The sequence below is a fragment of the Opisthorchis viverrini genome, assembly GCF_000715545.1.
Source record: "Opisthorchis viverrini unplaced genomic scaffold opera_v5_68, whole genome shotgun sequence".
Lineage (NCBI taxonomy): Eukaryota > Metazoa > Platyhelminthes > Trematoda > Opisthorchiida > Opisthorchiidae > Opisthorchis > Opisthorchis viverrini.
The window spans coordinates 1,813,604-1,833,900 of record NW_008751724.1 but is presented as its reverse complement, the minus strand read 5'-3'; the positions used below and the strand labels follow the sequence as shown (position 1 = coordinate 1,833,900).

Below are 20,297 nucleotides of genomic sequence, written 5' to 3'. Positions count from 1 at the left end.
TGTCCTCGTGAGAAACCTTCGATTAGCTCCTTGAAACCCCCATTTTACTAACGAAAATCACTCCGCTTTTACTGATGCACAAAGAACCCTCCTTGGAATCCTTCAGTGGCTGTCCGAATTACTATTGGTTCTTTAGTAGTTAATGTCAGGTGAACGTCGTTTGTTTGCGATACTCCGTTTGTTTATCTGCATCGCTCGCTAAAATGGATGAAGCATACTGACTGGATGACCTTGGTCTGCGTTGACCATCAGTTGTGCATTGTGAAATACGGAAATGGTTGGTCAGCAGACCTTGAACTAGATTTAGACGGTGAAAGGCTTATCGTTATCTTGTTGCCGGAACTGTAAGGCCTCCCATAAATAAAAGAACATGGCAGCGTTCCCAAATGACTGCATAAGTCAAATTGAATTCTCAAAAGGTCATTTTATTCGGAGATTTAGGTGGTCGGTAGCTCAGCAGTTAGTCCAGTTCTTTCAGATACAAGCGCATCATTTTGTAGAAGACAGTTGCAGAAATCGCTTATCAAAATATGCTATTTGCAGGTGATTCATTAGGTTCGCTGCTGATGCTTGTAAGAGCGCAGGGGTTAATCTACAGAATAGAGGGAAGACTGGCACTTCAAACATTTTCTAACCAATCGATCATTCTGTGTGTCAATACAAGTCCATAAGAGGTTGTTTCAGATATTAAAATCAATATTGTGCTCATCCAAGTGCTTTTATCAGAGGGAGAAATCGTGGAATCGGACGGAAAACCAAGTTAACCAACAATCAGGCGCATGCATTCTATATTTTTGGGATGACCCAGAGGTTTAAGGTCGTGCTGGACGCGCAGAAAAACTCATATTATGGATGGTGAAACGAGGGGACTAACCATTGGTGTTAAAGTAAAGGGAAGACTGACTGCCAAAGTACTTGTTTATTGCAACCAGTTAAACAGAAATCGGCCTAACTGTGGGCTGACCCCCTACCCACATAAATACTATTAATGCATGGTCGGTCGTTAATCAGGTGGCTGCTAATCTGATCGCCGAGCTTGGCAATTGGTTTGCAAACATTTCGTCACCATACGAGGAAACAACATCAGTGCACAGTTGGGTGGGTACTTCTTCCTTGCCCGGGTGCATTTACATAGCATAGCAATCTACATAAAGGAAGGCGAGCCACAACGCAACAAAGATCACAAACGGACCAATAGATTCAAGGAAATCGTAACCCCCATGTAGCCAATCACGTTACATAACAGACGCTACCTAAACGCACAAAGGCAAGGAACAAGTAACCACCTAACTGCGCGCTGATGATGTCTCCTCGTATGGTAGTGAAACTTTTACTAGCCAGTTGGCAAGCTTGGCGAACAGTGGTGGAGTTTCAGGGTCTCAGTAGGTTCCGGGCGTTCTGGTGTTATTTTCAGGGTTCTGATCTTTCTGACACAAGTCAGATGACCAAACACGACAGACTGTATCACGAGCTGTAACTTGAGGAGGTGTAGGCCAGCTAATTGTACTTGATGCATTGTCAAGTGTATCAGTACCTGATACTTTCGAGGCGTCCTTCCACAGTCACAACGCAGCCGCACAAGACTGTGTTTATGTAAATGAACTTGTTCCAACTGGTACTGGCTGAGTACTAAGAAAATACTATGGCGTAATAAAGCCTTGGCCCTTTCCATTTTTCTCAGGTTTCCAATCCATGGTAATCAACATGATTGTGTATCGACTTCTGATTTGATTAAGCCTTGTTCCAAAAATAAGCGTACTCTAGGGCAATTTTCGCTGTCCTCAGGTGTATTTGAAAAACACAAGTCATTCTAATCTCTAAAAATTGAAGTCGTAAGCCAAGCAGAATTCAGGATCCGGGTCAGCCTGAAGAATGCGTACATAACCAACATTCAATACGGAAGAATGCACATTTTTCACCGCTATTGAAGGATGGGTGAAAATGCAAAATTGATTGCCACTCGGTGCCAAAGGTAACGTTAACCATGAGCAATCAAATAGGGTGTGCATGAGTATAGTGAGAGTCAGTGAAAAGTGTGGGTATAGATATGAATACAATTCCTACGGGGAAAAAGGGGAAATAGACGATAGTTCGGAAAATACGTTTGAGTGAAGCCTTTGGTCCTGGATTACAAATGATGGTCAGACGTATAGATGGTCGTGGTCTGAACTAAAATTCTTGTCTACACTGCTTTTGTTGCAAACTAAGAATGGGAGTTGAGAGCAAATGAAGCGGGTAGTAGTAAACTATTGTACTGTCATGGTTGTTCATCATATTGGCGGGCGATTCAACCAAGGATCTTTAGAGGCTAGCAACACCAGGCAGAAATACTCCCCGGATGGCAGATTTAGCTACCTGCAGTCCGGTGCGTGTCACCTGATTAATCAGGTCTTGTCACAGGAGGCAACCAGGTCGTCAGTGTATGATGTCTTTGAAAAAAGTCTCCTATTCTAGTTCTCAACAAAATGTCCTCGTGAGAAACCTTCGATTAGCTCCTTGAAACCCCCATTTTACTAACGAAAATCACTCCGCTTTTACTGATGCACAAAGAACCCTCCTTGGAATCCTTCAGTGGCTGTCCGAATTACTATTGGTTCTTTAGTAGTTAATGTCAGGTGAACGTCGTTTGTTTGCGATACTCCGTTTGTTTATCTGCATCGCTCGCTAAAATGGATGAAGCATACTGACTGGATGACCTTGGTCTGCGTTGACCATCAGTTGTGCATTGTGAAATACGGAAATGGTTGGTCAGCAGACCTTGAACTAGATTTAGACGGTGAAAGGCTTATCGTTATCTTGTTGCCGGAACTGTAAGGCCTCCCATAAATAAAAGAACATGGCAGCGTTCCCAAATGACTGCATAAGTCAAATTGAATTCTCAAAAGGTCATTTTATTCGGAGATTTAGGTGGTCGGTAGCTCAGCAGTTAGTCCAGTTCTTTCAGATACAAGCGCATCATTTTGTAGAAGACAGTTGCAGAAATCGCTTATCAAAATATGCTATTTGCAGGTGATTCATTAGGTTCGCTGCTGATGCTTGTAAGAGCGCAGGGGTTAATCTACAGAATAGAGGGAAGACTGGCACTTCAAACATTTTCTAACCAATCGATCATTCTGTGTGTCAATACAAGTCCATAAGAGGTTGTTTCAGATATTAAAATCAATATTGTGCTCATCCAAGTGCTTTTATCAGAGGGAGAAATCGTGGAATCGGACGGAAAACCAAGTTAACCAACAATCAGGCGCATGCATTCTATATTTTTGGGATGACCCAGAGGTTTAAGGTCGTGCTGGACGCGCAGAAAAACTCATATTATGGATGGTGAAACGAGGGGACTAACCATTGGTGTTAAAGTAAAGGGAAGACTGACTGCCAAAGTACTTGTTTATTGCAACCAGTTAAACAGAAATCGGCCTAACTGTGGGCTGACCCCCTACCCACATAAATACTATTAATGCATGGTCGGTCGTTAATCAGGTGGCTGCTAATCTGATCGCCGAGCTTGGCAATTGGTTTGCAAACATTTCGTCACCATACGAGGAAACAACATCAGTGCACAGTTGGGTGGGTACTTCTTCCTTGCCCGGGTGCATTTACATAGCATAGCAATCTACATAAAGGAAGGCGAGCCACAACGCAACAAAGATCACAAACGGACCAATAGATTCAAGGAAATCGTAACCCCCATGTAGCCAATCACGTTACATAACAGACGCTACCTAAACGCACACAGGCAAGGAACAAGTAACCACCTAACTGCGCGCTGATGATGTCTCCTCGTATGGTAGTGAAACTTTTACTAGCCAGTTGGCAAGCTTGGCGAACAGATCAACAGTGACCTGATCAACAACCAATAAACTCACCCAAGCTACCAATATTTCAAAACATTACCAATGAATGACTGTGACCTCACCACACTCACCCCTTCTTTGGATCATTCCCACTGTGAATCCACAAGCCACATCACAGGCAGCTTTCCCACTTCGAACAAAGCAACGGTCAACTATCGTAACCATATAACAGAATGTACCACAGCAATGACCCGACCAACGAGTGGATGAGTTATTTTCGGTAATTTCTGTCATGGTGACCGCGTTACAGACATGCATTTGACAACCGTTATTCACGACAAATCTTGAGCTACCGGAAGAATGACTCGCTTTGACGCAACAACTGTCTGTTCAGACTTGATGACCACGCTGTACACAATCCCATTATCAAGTTTTTACAATTACCCATAGCAACCCTACGAAGGCAGTTTCAATAAAGTCAACATTTCCGTTGAGTGTCGTAGCTAGCTAAGACGACCACTCCGTTGGTCACAAATTTTTGGAGATGGAGAACCCGTTTGCTTTTGGGAAGATTAATTCTGATTCAGCTCCAAATAGTTTTCAAAACAGAAATCTCGCCGTTCAATGGTGTTGGAAGCCAGCCATACCGTCAGGTGAAAATGCGTACGATTACTGTACAAACCGTTAATCGCGGGCAGCCACTTCGGCATTCCAAACATGAAGGTGACTATCAATCGACGACAAAAGGTCACCGGAATGCTCTAAGTGCCATCCTCTCCCGAAGCAACTTTTCGGTTTTGCAACCATCAATGATATCGACTTAATGGAAGACTCCTGTGATGTTGTTTCGGAAATAAAGGACCCGTTTTTGATTGTCAACAGCTTCATCGTTTTCCGAAAGCGGAAGAAAATGAGTCGTGGATAGCGGTAGACAAACGAAACTTCGAGAAACTCGTCGTTGTGGATCAAGCCGGAGGGAACGCCAGGAGTACCATACTGAGTAGACTTTGTGATTATTCGACAACTAGCACACAGACTACTCCACAGAACTGTACACGGAAGCCATGTGGTTCCGGATGAGTTCCCTTCCCACCTAACGATGCACGAAGACGAGTGATCAGGAAGCAAAATAATATTTGTTAGAAAAAACATTATCACAGCCCAGAAAAATTAACGGTGATTCCCACTTTGGGAGTAAAAGAGAGTTTCTGGTAAGAACAGGCGAGACAAGTTAAGTAAAACAGTCACGTAAAGTTTCGGAGGGGGAACCATGGATCGAGTGCAAATACTTCGTGCTGTGCTACAGACCTTGGTCGGGGGACTCGGTGACGTTGGAATGCGGGCCATAAATCGCGAAAGGCCAACAAAGCTTGCAATCTTGAAGGTAAACCCAAGCGAGACACGAATTTCGGGTAGTTCAAACCATGGGCGGTCGTGTCTGATGTCGATAATTCAACTGCGAGAAAGAAAAAAGGGAGAGAGAAAAATGGGACCAGAAAAAGAATCAGTATATTGACAGCGGTGGACTTGTAAGACATCATATAAACATACTGCTTACAAATGTGTTAGTAGGTTCAGATCGAATCACAAAAAAGCTTGGGAAATTCGATGAAACTTAACAATAGACCAATCAATTGAATCCTTCAATCTAAAACAATGTGAAGGACTGCATAACCTATAAAACAATGTCCCACAAATTCAAACGGAACAGACTGACTGAAAGCGAGCTCTGCAAAGTCACCGTAGTTCTTTTTACTATGCCTAAAGTGACGATGCCGTCCACGAGGCTAATTCAAGATCCTAATAGATACCGTCATTTCAACAGTGGAGTAGTCTAATTACACATATCAACGATCGGCAGAGTCGAAATTGGGTCTTAACATGTGCGCGTCCAAATCCTACGTGAAAAGTAGCCCGATATTTGTTGGAATTCGTCTGCGTACCTTTCAGATCAGTCCCCGATCTTTTATTTGCCTCTGTATAGGCTTGAGCAGTCTGAGTATCCCAGCTTTCATAGTCCCTGTAGGTTGTAGGTGGCCTCACATCGAAGGAAATCAGTGCTGTACCGCAACTCACTATAGCGTCGAGGTCGATCGCATTCGAGTATGCGCAAACGGACTTTTGCATTGTGGCTCACACCACCCATGAGCCAAATCACCGTCTTTCCGCCACACTGATCGCATGCACTCGTGGGCTCATTTAGCATGATCTTACACGTTGGTGGCGTCGTACCCTACGATTATCAAGCCTGGATGAGTAAAACTAATAAGCGAAGATAGAGAGAGACTATATTAACGCAACATGCAATTCAACTACATGTATCATCTAATCGAACAAGAGTCGGTGAAGAACAAGAAGACCGACTGGAATTCATCCGAATCTCCAGTTCATAATGTTCTCCAAATGAATGTGCTGCACAAAAACAGCCTCCTGTTTAAGCTGGAACGAAGTAGTGGACTGTCCACAGTTTGCATCGACCTAAAGAGCAGTACTGAAACAAGACGGGTTTACGGTCGATCTTCTTTTTTTGAAGTACATGCAGTTATGGGTAAAAAAGGGTTGACCGATGCATGAGACATACACGGAAATCAGAAGCACATGTGTCAGAACTATCTCAAACCAACCTAAACGATTCACGAGTAGACGCCGAATAAGGAGACGCGAACTATCCACCAGACTCAGAGGTCCGTGAAGATCAGAAGCGACCGTACTGGCTGACGAATGCCGAACACTACTACAAGCCTCCGTGTACTGAGTCCTGTGAGCGGCCCAAACGGCGTGGAGCTGGCGGAATCGAGACGATGGGTCCTCGGCAGTGGACTCAAAACTTCCTAAACAGTCAGGATAGGCAGTACAATCGTTGAGATGAGAACGGTTTGGACATAGCGGAAGTAGCGGCGATGCTTTTGACCCTTCATCTATATGTAGCGCCTCCGGTGAGGCCCGATACAGCTCGAAAAAGAGAGCCAGATTCGCTGCAGATAGCTCTTTCGTATACAACGCGATAGAGGGCCCAAGTTGATTGGAAGGAGTGAAAACGTCCTGAAAACAAGACGACCAACGCATATATTTAGTAATCATTTCTAACAACAGAAAATACTCAAGGTGTTAAAATAGTCTGCAATGCACAAGAGGAGTTATTTTTGGATTGATGAGGCACCTGCACTGAAAACTTGCCCGGGTCTCTGGGACCAGGGCTTAGAAAACAGGGATTAATTAACAAGATCTCCTGTGCTTTGGAAGCAGAACAGAACGACACTCATGCTATGTCCCTCATTCACCCAGCATTCGATTACTAAAGCGTGTTTTCTTTGTTGATGCGAACAAAAAAATAAAGCACGACTGATGCACCACTAGGAGACGAAGCATAGTTGGCGATACTGCAAGATATGGCTGCTTATCAACGTCAATGGCGTTCTTGTTATCAGTTACCACCTGGGTAGTCTGAAGATGTAGACATCTCGGAATGATTATAGTAGGCCATTCCACCCATTGTTGTTCTCACCTTCGCAGTCAAGTTAAAAATAAAATGTATATGTGCGACAGCGAGGTATCGGAGCAGAAAGCTGATGTACTATCCGTGATGGTGATAGCAGTGGGTTAATACCCGGTTGATACCTGGTACATTTCGCCCGCACGTTTGAAGTGTGGAAGTTTGGAGTAATTACCGAAACGGCTATGCCACAAAGCAGCGTGGCTCCCATTCACATATCTATAAAGATGAACTCATCGATCATTTCGTAGAGATTTATTTGTTTTCTGTGCCATCAATGTCTCCTCAATGTCTCACGGATGCTGAGCACAGCAGCATAACAATGGAGTTGGCGGTGATATTGCGTGCGGTATGTGACACCTCAGCGACCGAAAACACGGTACATACGTAGAGCCACTCAGCCGAAGTGAAGCAGTTTGATCAGGGGTTCATGCCCTCAACCCTGACATACCTTTTCCAGTATTGTTTGCCCATTTGCTCAATCATCACGAACAGAAGTAGCTGGGAACAGACTTTGCTAGCACTGTCAAGTGTGGATATGCAACCACAGCTACACCCAAGTCCCTCCACCGTCAGATCACCACCACGTTCAGCGTGATATTCCATGGTCTTATTTGATCCGACCAACTGATCTCAACTCGCTGCGGTTTTTGCTTTCCTGCTTACCTCGTTCGATCCAAACTTCTTTGCAAACCCGAAATTCGTTTACTTTGGAGAGCCGCAATCTTAGACTTCGCTCGGCAAAGTTGTCGCCCATTCTCGTGAGAGCTGACCAAACAGAAACACTCTTCAATGGAAATCGTACCAACCTACGTCTGCCATGTGGAAGCAGAATGTTTCGGAAAGGAAGGTTGTGATGGGCGCTTGTCTAATTGTGCACAAAACAATACCAACATCAAGAAATGTGCACACATCCGGAACTGAAGTTAAGCTATGTCGCTTGGCCTAGACAGAACCTGGAGCATAATGAAGAACCATGTGACTCCCGGAATGCAAAGCGATCCAAGAGCAGGAATAAATAAAACAATTGAAAAAGAATGTACGCACAACGGACCAGTCCAAAGGTTTTTGTACAAACACGTGTGGATAGATGAGAAAGGCGGCAACTGAGCGTGACGTCTTCTCACCAAATCCCGGAAGTGGAACCGTCGGTTTGTTAGATTGGGAGTTGACAGCCAACGGATACCACACTGGTAGATAGCCTCGAGATTCCGCCAAATTGAGTGGCGAACGTCCAATCAGGTTTGGTCGATCTGCGTCCCAACAGTAAGGCTGATTGCAGACCAAAGCGACACATCGGGCGGCTTCCTGATGAACTGCAAACTGGAAGGACGGAAAGAAATATAAAATACATAGATACACACTGACCTGAAAGCGCTATAACAAGCATCGTAGTAGCAGAAAAGTAACCACTGAGACTCCCTTCCGGAGAAGTGTGGACTTCCGACAAGTTGCCTGGTAGGACACACTGCTACTTCCATGCTTAACTTGCTCAGCTGTAAGTGTGGAACAAAATCAGTAGTATCAATTTCAAAAATTTTAGCCATTAGTAACAAAGAGAGATAGATTCGTGTCACAGGAGCGTTGCGGAAAATACACTGATTGTTGGTGGTACTTGAGTCATGAAGCAATGATACGCTGCTAGGTTCGACCGCGTATTGTAGGTCTGCTTTCAATTGCTTGTACAGAAAGCCCGAACCGGTATTATGAACAGCCATCGACACAGTAAGGACAGCGATAACCTTCAGAACTCCTCTACCCGATGTTTTTAACGATGATGAGCATTATTCCAAGGGAAAATGACCGACTAATTACTGTTTAATGACAACAATTGGGTCGTTTGTCATCAACATCATGGTCATTGACCCATCCAGGTGAGAGGGAACAAATAACCAAACCGGTGGACAACACAGAAAAGGCGACCGATTATGATGTCATGGTCAGGTAATCGCCAACACGAGGAAGACACCGGCGGCTAGCTAGCTGACCGTTGCTGAGCGCCGAGATAATGATGTTGGTATGCGGATCGACAGCTCCAATGGTCATTCGGGTTGAGGACCAGATCACGTTGCGACTAGCGCTTGGCGTTTTGGCAGAATGAGTGTGCTGATTGGTAACTGTACCATGTAACTTGCAGAGAATACGAAGATTTCCAAGTAGGTGATTGATTGATTTGTACAGAACGTGAGCTGTCGCACGAGGCAAGCTTTCAGACCACTAATTTACAGAACTCACTGAAAATTTGAATAAGTGGTTAAAAATACCTGCTTAGGGTTCCTCCCTGTGAAGAGACACCCTCCTGATGCCCACCTCTGTTGGGATACTATGATGCGTAGTAGATGAAGTCACTTAGCTAGCTGTGAATCACAAGAGTTTGGTGCAACCAACGTGGGTTTAGGTACTGAGATTATCCGCAAATCTTGAATGGGAATACACGTACGCATCGTGCACAGGAATGACAGACGTCAAAGCAGAAACTGAACCCGCGACTCCTCATTTGCTGGACTATTGCTGGTCGAGACACCACGGACTCTGTGTACAGTCACGTGTATGCACTCCACATCCACTCGCCCCAATTCTAATGGATAAGTCAAAAACGGGAAAGTGTCTACGACAATAGTGAACTACATCTTCGATGTCAAGTTGCACGCTCATATCTATGAGGTGCTTCTACAGATTTTTGTCATCATGGAAGGTGCTAGTAATGTCGCCCGTGAAGCCTGAATCACCATTCTCAAGGATAAGAAGCAAAGAACTGACGCTTACCATCCCAATTAGCAGAAAAGTAACACCAGAAGGCAGGCCAGAACGGAGAAGTTCCGGGAATAGGTATAGTAACTAGATGTAACTAACTAGCCGATCATTGAAGGAAGTGGTTGGGGGGAATGTGGATCAGAGTGGACAAGTAAGGGGAATTACTAAGAGCCATCAAAACGTTCGGAAATTTCAGTGGGGAAAACAGCACCGGAGAATGGGAGTTGGCCACTGCCGAATATTTTCTATCACGACTTGCTGGGTCAGCTTGTCTCTAATGAGAAAACCAGGTAGTGTTGTGCACATTACGGACCCAGGCAACATATCCCTTGGCGGTAGGGTCTGATAGCAAGATCAATCATGAAACCTGGGTTACCATCGCCACTGAGAGACCGATAAACACAAAAACGTTTTTTTAGTTCTAAGAGACAAGAATTGAAAACCTGATATCGGTTGAGGTTGACTGGGAGGAACGAGTGTAAGCATAGGCTCCGACTTTAAAAGTGAGTCAGTGATCGAGAAGGGAACCCAGAAAATAGAAGTGGGTGAGGTCGTAGATATCGGAGATTCAAAACTCTTTGAGAAGGGCAGGTGGGATGGCGGAAGACAAGAGACGATAAAGTGAGTTAAAATTAATGTTCAACTACCAATGTTGTTGAAATTCATGAGGAAAGTGGTCATTTTTATGTCTGATTGTGTTTGAATGACAGGTGAGGGCTGGCAGCCCAACCCAGGAGCGTATGGTGGTTAACCACATAAGGCCCACTAGGAGGAGAGCCAGCCTACGATCCAGTTTCTGTAGCAATGCAGCTAATGGGCAACAGTTGGTCTAAACTGTGAACAATGACAGACCTTTGTAGACTTGTGTATGGATGACCCTGCGCCTATGGTTACACGGAATTGCCAAGTTGTAAGACCACAAATTCTGCCACTGGTTATTAGAAGTCGTATTTCAACAAGCCTAGTTTCTCATAACGCTTCGCGCTTCGCCAATGTATAACTTCAAGATGCGGTTGCAGTCTGACTACTCCAGACTGTTGTTATGTGACTGGCTGACATCTGACTCCAATCATACTATCAAAACTCGTGTTGCCCCTTTGACATTATTAAACGGAACACAGTGAATATACAACTGCATACAGAGTTAGCATAGATATAATTCTGTCAGAACGCGTAACAACGTGGACGTAGGTGGGTTTCCGCTTATATGTGTACCATAGGCAGGCTGTCAATGGTTCCAGTATGAGCAGATAATGATGTAGGACAGAAACGATAGTAGTAGTAGTAGTAGTAGTATGGCCCACCATCTCATTCAAGCATACGAGTGTGGCTGGTGGATAATACAGGCGGAAATGTGGACGGAAGCATGACGGTACTTCCATATATACCTTCAAAGAGGCCCTGGAGCACATATACCAATTGTCATTGCAAGGAAACTTACGACAACTAGGTCGGAAAATGAGTTGGGTCGTCAAATATAGCTCATTGTCTCGGATACGAACACCATACCCACGGTGACTGTCAGCTTGAAGTGTATAGTCAAATCAAATAGCGAAAATGATAAAAAAGCAAAAGATGCCTAGAAGGGAAATGAAAGGATGGAATGAGGTATCAACCTGCAAGCTGGAGAAAGTAGTGGTTGAACTAAGACATACTACTCAAGCAGGCACGAAGACCATCAAATGAACAGCGGCAAACAGGTTATCAAAAAGGCTTTCCAGCAGCTTGAAAGAAATGTGGACCTTGGCCTCTGTAGGCACGCGAACGCTATTATCATAGTATTGCAGAGATAATGATGAGGAACGAAAAATGGAAACTATCTGCCATCAATTCGTCAAGCTAATTAAAATACCGGGCCAAGTTCTTATGAAGGTTGAGAGGGTGGAACGACCGGCCGGGACTCCTGAGCCGAGGACAGTCCTGGTGCTATTCGGAAACCCAAGACATAAGAACAGCAGCGGGGCAACACATACGAAAGGCAATAAATGGCCGTGTTCAGGTTTGTCTCAATGATACAGAATACAGGCAACGCCCAGTTGCGACAAAAGTACAAAGTCTGCACTAAATGGAATAGGGAGCACACCGCGTTATGTGCACCCAAATTAAGTGCCGTGACCCCTACACAGGCAGCTCACCCGCAGAGCGTGAAGCGGATGGTAGATGATGCCCTGTCAAATTCTTAGCACGAAGCACGTCTCACTTGGATGTAACTAAAAGCTCACGAAGAACTCGCAGTGCCCTACCAAAGTACGTGACAAAAACGGACAGAGCCTTCAGGTGAAGTGTCCGAGAGGGGTCGCGCCAATCATCAGCCGGCTCGGAAGATCGGGGTTGCAGTAATAGCAGATCGCCTACACAAATGTACGTACTGTTGAAAAAAGTGGACTGAACTTAGAGCCAAAACTTCTGGTGCCAAAGTGATACAGGTATTTGCAGGTATTTACAGGTATTTGCCTAAAACCAGAGAACCCTACCAATAGTTTATGTCCTCATGGGTGTTACCCGTAAGGCTGCTAGAAGACGGGAGCGCCGTAGTAGAGTCGTTCTTCATATTCGAACGAAGCTCTGGCAGTATGTGGGACAAGATGCTCAGTTGTTAGAACCCGAATTTGCTGACCGGGAGGTACGTGGTTCAAACGGGACATCTGTATCTCAACTTCTCCTGTCTACCCTTGGGCGACCTGGCAGCCCCAGCCTCCGAGGCATGGCAGCTAGGCACCGAAAGGATGTTACAAATAAACGATTATTTTATTACCATTTTACCTGGTAGTAGTTTGTCTGTACCATGGAACAAAATCACATAGGCCTAACTACCTTCGCCTAGAATCGGATGAACCAGTTATCCCGGGGATTTTGATATCCCGGAAGCAAACTGGGAAACAGATCATCACCAACCGTGAGAACCGCGAACGGGTTGTGGTTGTAGCTTCCATAGTCTCGTTTACCGATGATTTGGGGAGGCGAGGTAGACAGCGGAACATCGAAGGCGGTAGACGATATGATTGATGCGTAAATACAGGGTTGCGAGTAGACTTAATTGCGGCGATTGGAAGGAAAGCTATGCATTGAGAGAAATTTAGCTTGGATGCACGAGCACCATTGAGGGCGCGACTGGGCCATGTCTCTCAGTGCTGTTTTTCATGCCCAATTCAGAGTGGCGTAAACAGAGAGGTGGCAAACCCGCCCATGACTTGGCAGAGGAGTATGAAGGAGATCACGAAACGCTTGGGTGCTGTCAGTGCTACTCGCCTTCCAGGATGGGGACCGCGTGATTCTCATTGTGCCTGGTTGGAGACACCACAAGATATGACTGCCAACCGATGTCAGTTTCTATCCAGATTGCCTGAGTGAATGTCTGGAGGTCTAGGCACCTCGGAATGATTGTGGTAAGCTAGCACTAAGTCCCTCCCCGTCCACCTTTATCCTTTTCTTTACAATAAGGCTTTCAAATAAGTCATGGTTGACCGGCAGTAAAGCATCGGTGTTGAACACTGATGTCATGCTGTCGATGATGATGATGATGATGACTGTCAGTGCCTCTAACCATTAATGTGTTCCATCTCGGGGACCCATCCAGGGAGGCAGCAACGACCAACGCAGCTGAGTTTGCTGGTAATGGCTTTCATACTTCGCTGTCAAGTGACTTTCTAACCTCCCCTGGCCAGTTTCCACTCTTCGCGTGTTTTTGCGAAAAAGACCCCTCGGGGAGGCCGGTCGATTGGCATAGGGAGCACGTGGCCAATCCAGAAAAACCTATGCAGTGTGATTAATTCATCTATCGTGGGCGAGTTATTTCTTCCGAAAACCATCCCACGTACTTCAGGACTACTGATCCTGTGTTTCCACCAGACTCAGGCAACGCTCCGAAGAAATCGATGGTCAAACACTGAAAGACTTTGACGTCCTCGGTGTGCAGCGGCGAGGTTATCTGGCCTACGCCACAGGTGATGCAGGCTCACGAAAGCTGCTCTGGCATTCTCAATCCGGATGGAAATATCACCTTTTGAGGGACCACCGGGACTGATACAGCCGCTCAGGTAAATAAACCTGTCTACTACCTCAATGGACTCATGCGCAAGCATGACGCTAGGGTTCGAGCCAACCCAGTCTTGCAGTAGCGCTCTACACATTGCAGGCGTGAAGTTCATACCAAGCCGTGAGGCAGAAGTATTTTGAGTATTTAATACTGCTTGCATTACTGTGGCGTCAAACCAATCAAAATCTGTCTCCTTCATACTTCATATCTGTGAGCGAATGTCCCGGGAGCACTTCGATCGGAGAGGCATCAAAAGCTGGTAGTGAGTTCTGTAGCGACTTCCCCTGTCTGGGCTTGGGCAACCTGACAGTATCCCAGCCCTGGTGCTTCCTTCGGGTGGCATGGCGGCTAGGCACCGGAAGGGCGCTACAGCTGAACGATTCTGTAGCGACCCAGCCACCTGCACACTTGACTGTTCACCCCACAGTCGCACACTGGATCACGAGACTTGTCTCATTTTCATGCCCACAACCACGTCACATTAAGGTGACTCATCAGACGTCGATTGTCTGCACCGTCTAGTGAGCGTACCAACCACTCACGTACTGACGCGCCCACGTACGCGCAAACGGACCTACATATAGGGAAACCGAACGCAGTCAGCACACACAAACGCGCGCGTGCAGGGAGCAAGGAGTCAGCCAAGCACTCCAAGTCCACGGACAACTATGGAATACGTGTAGCAGCCAAAATGCGGAGAAAACACGTTCCCGCCATCCGGACTTTTACCAAGGGACTCTCACATACGATAAGTTCCCTTTTTTGGCTCGCTCCCATTTCGCACTGTATTCATTTTCATGTGTCACACCATACTAAAAACTTCTATTGGTGCACATACACCTTCTGATTTGTATTATGGCTATCCTCACCTGTGCACCAATAGTTCTCCATAATCGCATCGATAACAAATTTGAAGAGAAAGGATGAAACAGGACAGCCTTGCCTGACACCGCATGATGTGGTGAACTCAGGCGAGAGCCTTTCGTATGCTTTCGCACGTCTGCAGGAGTATGCGTACAGGACTTCAAAGGGGCTCAAGAATTTGTGGGGCACACCTTTGCTCCGCAGGCGCTGCCATGGTGCCTGACGGTCCACATAGTCAAAGGCGGCTTTCAAGTCAAGGAAGACAACCATTGCTAGGTGCAGGCAACAGTGTAGCTGTCCCGGAATCTGTGTGAGGGTGGAAATATGATCGGCGCACGACGGAACCCAGTTTGGTTGCTACGGGTCTGTCTCTCCCTGTGTTCAGTCAATCTGCGAATGGTACGTCCAGAGAGCGCCATCGATGTCACAGCTAAAAGACTGATGCCACCCTGGCTTTCAAACAGCGTCCGCGTACCCTTTTCGAAGGTGGGAATAATGGTCGACATGCTCCGTTCTGTAAGCACTTTATCTTCGCTCCATATAGCACCAAACAGCTCTGCTATGTGGGTCACCAGGGATTCTCCGTCTTATCTGAAGAGGGCTGAATACAGATCGTCCGGCCCTGGCATCTTCTCACGCCTCAGTACCGATATTTCGTACTTTATTTCTTCCGATGGGTGATTAAGGCTTGCATTACATTCGCCCCTATGCACCATCTCCAAAGGCTGGGTTGCAGTAGGCCAGCTAAACTGTCCTTTGGAGTATTCAGCCCAGCTTTCCAGTCGACCCTCTTGCAAGTGAGTTAATGAGCCGCTGTTTTCACTGACATTCGCTTTCCTAAGGTCAGTCGAGCGTACCAGTTGATATAGGGCACGGCTGTTTCCCGTGGCAAAAGCCCTCTCCATCTGCCGACCTTTCGGCGTCCACTAGGGCTCTCGGTCTTCCCTTGGGCTCTTCACTGCTTGGTGTTTGAGGGAGTTGCGTGCGCCGTCTGGTACGGATTTCCGAGCATCAATCATGACTATCGATATCGAATGATACTGTGGACACTTTCTTGTACGCTTAGCCAAATAATTATATAACCTGATGATACCGAGGAAGGGCGAATCCGGTCACGGACTGTTGAAGAATATTCAGAAACCTTATGAGTAGTGTATTATGTATACATAACAGGGTGTTTGGAGAAAGGGATATCCCAAGTGGTTGAAAATTAGCTGTGATGACCCTTATTCAAAAAGAGGGTGATAGAGAGCTTGCGGCCGATAACAGGTCAGTTAGCCTTAGATGCCTTAATGAATGTAACGGAACGAATTTCAAGAGACGGATCTGTGACGCATATGACGGAAAACAAGCTCTTGTCAATAAATCATGGACTTGTTAGTAAAAATCCGTATTTGTCTAGCCTACTGTACCTTTCAGTTGGACACTAGAAACAGGATGGGAGTCGGCCATCTGAACTTTAAAAAACGTTTGACTCAGTAAACATTCGATTCTTGTCGCTAGAATTCACTCGATCCCAACTACCCCCAGACGTTTGAGATGGATGGACGTGGTGTCGCTCAGGGAACTGTTCTTGATATGCTTCTTTTCCTTACCTTCACAAATGACTTTTCGAAGCAAAAAGTGCCCGCGCTATGCCTTTGCGGACGATGTTAAGACTGCAGGGAACTCGTGGAAAGAAAAAAATCAACACGACCTTCAGCGTGTGTGAGTGGAATTTAAGACAGGATTTACGTCCAGGTCCAAACAGGTGGTATTGTCTGTAGGACAATCTAGAAGGCACGAAAAAAAGAAGTGACCAACCAGAAGAGGAGTGCCAGCAGCCACACGTTCCCCAGGTTAGAGATTTTGGATAACAAACAGTGACAGACTGCTGCTGCAAAGACAAACGGGATACCCTTTCAGGCCGACAGGGCTGTCTCACAGGAACCCAGAGATATTCGTTCCATTCTACAGGGTCATGGTAAGACATCAGTTAAAATATTGCGCACCGGGAAAAGGGACGCAGCAACTCCAGTGTTGGCCTACCAGCAAGGAGATGTGGCCATGACCATTCAGAGCTCCATGAGTTATGCGCCACATTGACTCAAGCTAACCTACTCTGTTCTTCAGCAGTAACCACCATTAGGAATGAAAAAATAAACCGCAACTGAACTGAAAATTCAGTCAACCGTCGATGCGCCAAGAGATACACTAACAGTTTCCGGTTAGAGAACCTGGATGATTAGTAGATCTTTCTGAGAAGTCCTGTGCTTCTCTGTCGTCCAGTCCTATCAGTAATCCGAATTCCGAATAAAAAATGCAGCACCATACAACACACGAGTAATAGGTGCTATAGGGTTAGGAAAAAAGAGAATGTTGTTACAAGCGCAACGGATTCCATCAGAGGTAACTACGACTACTGAAACGCATTGATCCTCCATGCGACCGCGACTAGAATTACGGAACTGTGTTTAGTGGCAAGCTGGAGGTGGTCTTTATAGGGGGTTGCTCATCTACTCGAAACCATTCTACAGAAGGAAGGAGGTGGGGATGTCGGTACAAACCAGAGTAAGCCCGATTTTGAAAAAAAAATCCTCTTTTTAAATATCATTTTTATGAAATAAAAAGTTACTTGGCTTTCTTGAAATCGTAATACGGATACGGTACTATGAATATTAAACGCTATGGGAGTGAAGCATCGGTGTTGAACACTGTCGACGATGATGAAGCTGTGATTAAAAAAGGCTGTGTAAAATTTGGGAATTCACGATGACCAAAAGAATCAATAAAGATTCATTCCCCAAACATAGAAGTAGGTAGCTTAAGACGTGCTTCGGAATGTAACATTCTTGTAAGATTTTTCAGCTAGAAAAGAGTACAACTTCAGTGTTTCAGGAAACCATGCAAGATAATGAAGTATGTACGCGGACACGGGGCCCCCGGAATTGTCCACGAGGAACTGAAGTTTTTGATCCCTCTCCAGAGGGACGGGGTGGCGTAAAAAGCGATGTAAGCTCTCGAAATAGCTCGCTAAGCGATAGCTAAGCTCTCCGAGCGATTGAATGTGGGGACATTTTTGAATGACCGTTCGGCCAACATAAGTGCAATCGGGTGAAATAGTTAGCATCTGAAACTGTTGACATACTATGTACGATGTTGCCACAACTCGGGTTTTCAAGGTTTAGAAAACAATTTTATTGGTTGAACGCTATATAAAGAGCCTGAACAGTGACCTAGTTCCACGCAATCATCCCTGATTCACTGCTTATACTCTCGATAGCTTCAACTGTGAGCTACACCACAGATATTGATGGTATCTTTAGAGAGTTCTTCTGCACTCGCACATATCTGTTGGCAGGAGAATATTTAGATGCACTCTGTGCGAGTCCAAGATGTCTACAGACAAGATCTAGAGCACACGCGACTAGAAAAAGAACGCCGTAAACGTCGTGAACAACGAATGACAATATTTCCAATGAAACCACAATGGTGGACGCACACAGAAACACAATTTTACATCGCACAGTGGTGAACACGGGGTGAATACAAGATAGACGAGCAATATGGCAGCATTTTTCCGTTGCTGAATGCACGAAGAAGTGTGGTGACACCTGGTTGGTTTCAGTAACCGTTGCAGAACGAGTTTCGTTGCGTCCGTCGTGAACCCCAAGAAGTTGTGTTTGTAGTCCAGCCTCACCGGCAGATATCCCCTCTGTGCTCGATTCCGGAGCTTTGTCAGCCATGCTAACCATTTTTTGTATTAAACATGATTCACACAGCTTGATGCTTTTTAGCTTGTAGCTGGAACCTGAAACCAACGAGTCACCTACAGCACCAGCTCGATTCTTTTCACAGCATATATTCTGCCAGGAGATATCAGATTTCAGTTCTTTCACTCTTCAAATGACACTAGTGAAACTAGTTAGTGTGTTAATGATATGCGGATTGTTAGTCTCCTTCCATTGTAATAACTACCGACTCGGGTGACACAGCAGACACAGTGGAGAAGACGCCCCAAGTGTATTCGTCCGATGATAATCGGGAAAGCATAGTCATCATCACTGACAGCACATCAGTGCTCAACAATAATGCTTCGCTACCGCATGCTTCGTTAAAATAATTTCTGGAAGAGGTAAGGGACCAAGTAAACACGAGCCCCTCACTCTGACTGGCGGTCAGTCGATTTCTTCCCTGGTTGGAGAAACCCGTTACTACCGTTACTAGCAGGAGGTATACAAAACACTTACATGAAGTAGCGTTTCTTTAGCCTGTGCATTCACCAACGTAAATTCATTGATTGGATGATTACCATGTTCATCACATACAGCCAATAAGTCCTTCAACTTTTCCATTTGGTCCTCCTTAATGGCCTCTTCCGCCCGCTGAACAGGTGACAGCAATTTGTCAATGCAGTCCAGGAGACCACATACAGCCATCTCAATTGGCTTTGTATACTCTGAGTTATTTCCTCTTATCTAACTGGGAGGTCGGGCTGTAAAATAAAAGCGGTATTTTAAGGTTAGTAGAAATGAACATACGCTACGAAAAACCCGTAGTAAAAAATCGTCCATCTGTAGCACCCTTCCGGTGCATAGGTGCCACGCCACCCGAAGAGAACATACGGGATGAGATACTGCTAGGTTGCCCAAGCCCAGGCAGGAGCAGTCAGATGCAGGAGTTAGTCTTGAACAAAAGAAACTCTGGCTGTAAAATCGTACCCTAACGACTGAGCTACCTCAAGCTCAAAACCTATTGTGCATGGACCTACTTTAAGTAAACTGAACAAGTTTGTTTAAGTCAACACTACCTAGTGATCTGGTCGGCTTTGGTACATATCTGGTTTACATTTGGTACTGTCTGGTAAATGTTCGAGGTTTTCAGGTATATGGTTAGTTGCTAGAAGTGGTTCAGATCTGGCAAACGTCCGGTAGATGTCGGGTTTGGAAAAAACCTGAGCAGAATTACGGCATTCACAAAATCATAACACCAATTTAAGACACGTCCACAGCCCGGTTCACATTCATTAGCCTAAAAAAGATGTGTTTAAAGTCTGTAGCGGCCCAGTCACCCATATACTTGACTGTTCAACTCAATAGCTCACTGGATCGCGAGGCTTGTCTATTTTCTCATACGCACAAACACGTCGCATTAAGCTGACTCATCGGACATCGATTGTCTGCACCGCCTAGTCAGCGTAGCAACCACTCATGTGCCGACGCGCCCACATACACGCACTGGGACCTACATAAAGGCAAACCGAACCCAGTCAAGACACACAGACTCGCGCGCGCGCAGGGAGCAGGACGTCAACCTCTCCACAAGTCCACGGACAACCATGGAGTACGTGTAGCAGTCGAACTGCGGAGAAAAACACGTT

General features: G+C 45.6%; 1 protein-coding gene across 1 annotated transcript; it reads right to left on the bottom strand.

Annotated features, from left to right (window-relative positions):
- Window positions 1-4,913: 4,913 nt before the first annotated feature.
- On the bottom strand, window positions 4,914-19,455 carry T265_04263 (hypothetical protein; the record flags this gene model as incomplete). The annotated part of the gene is made up of 4 exons (XM_009168952.1): window positions 4,914-5,247; window positions 6,416-6,833; window positions 8,332-8,607; window positions 19,168-19,455. 4 exons carry the CDS (start codon window positions 19,354-19,356, stop codon window positions 5,036-5,038), a joined length of 1,095 nt encoding a protein of 364 aa, XP_009167216.1.
- Between the last annotated feature and the right edge of the window lie 842 nt (window positions 19,456-20,297).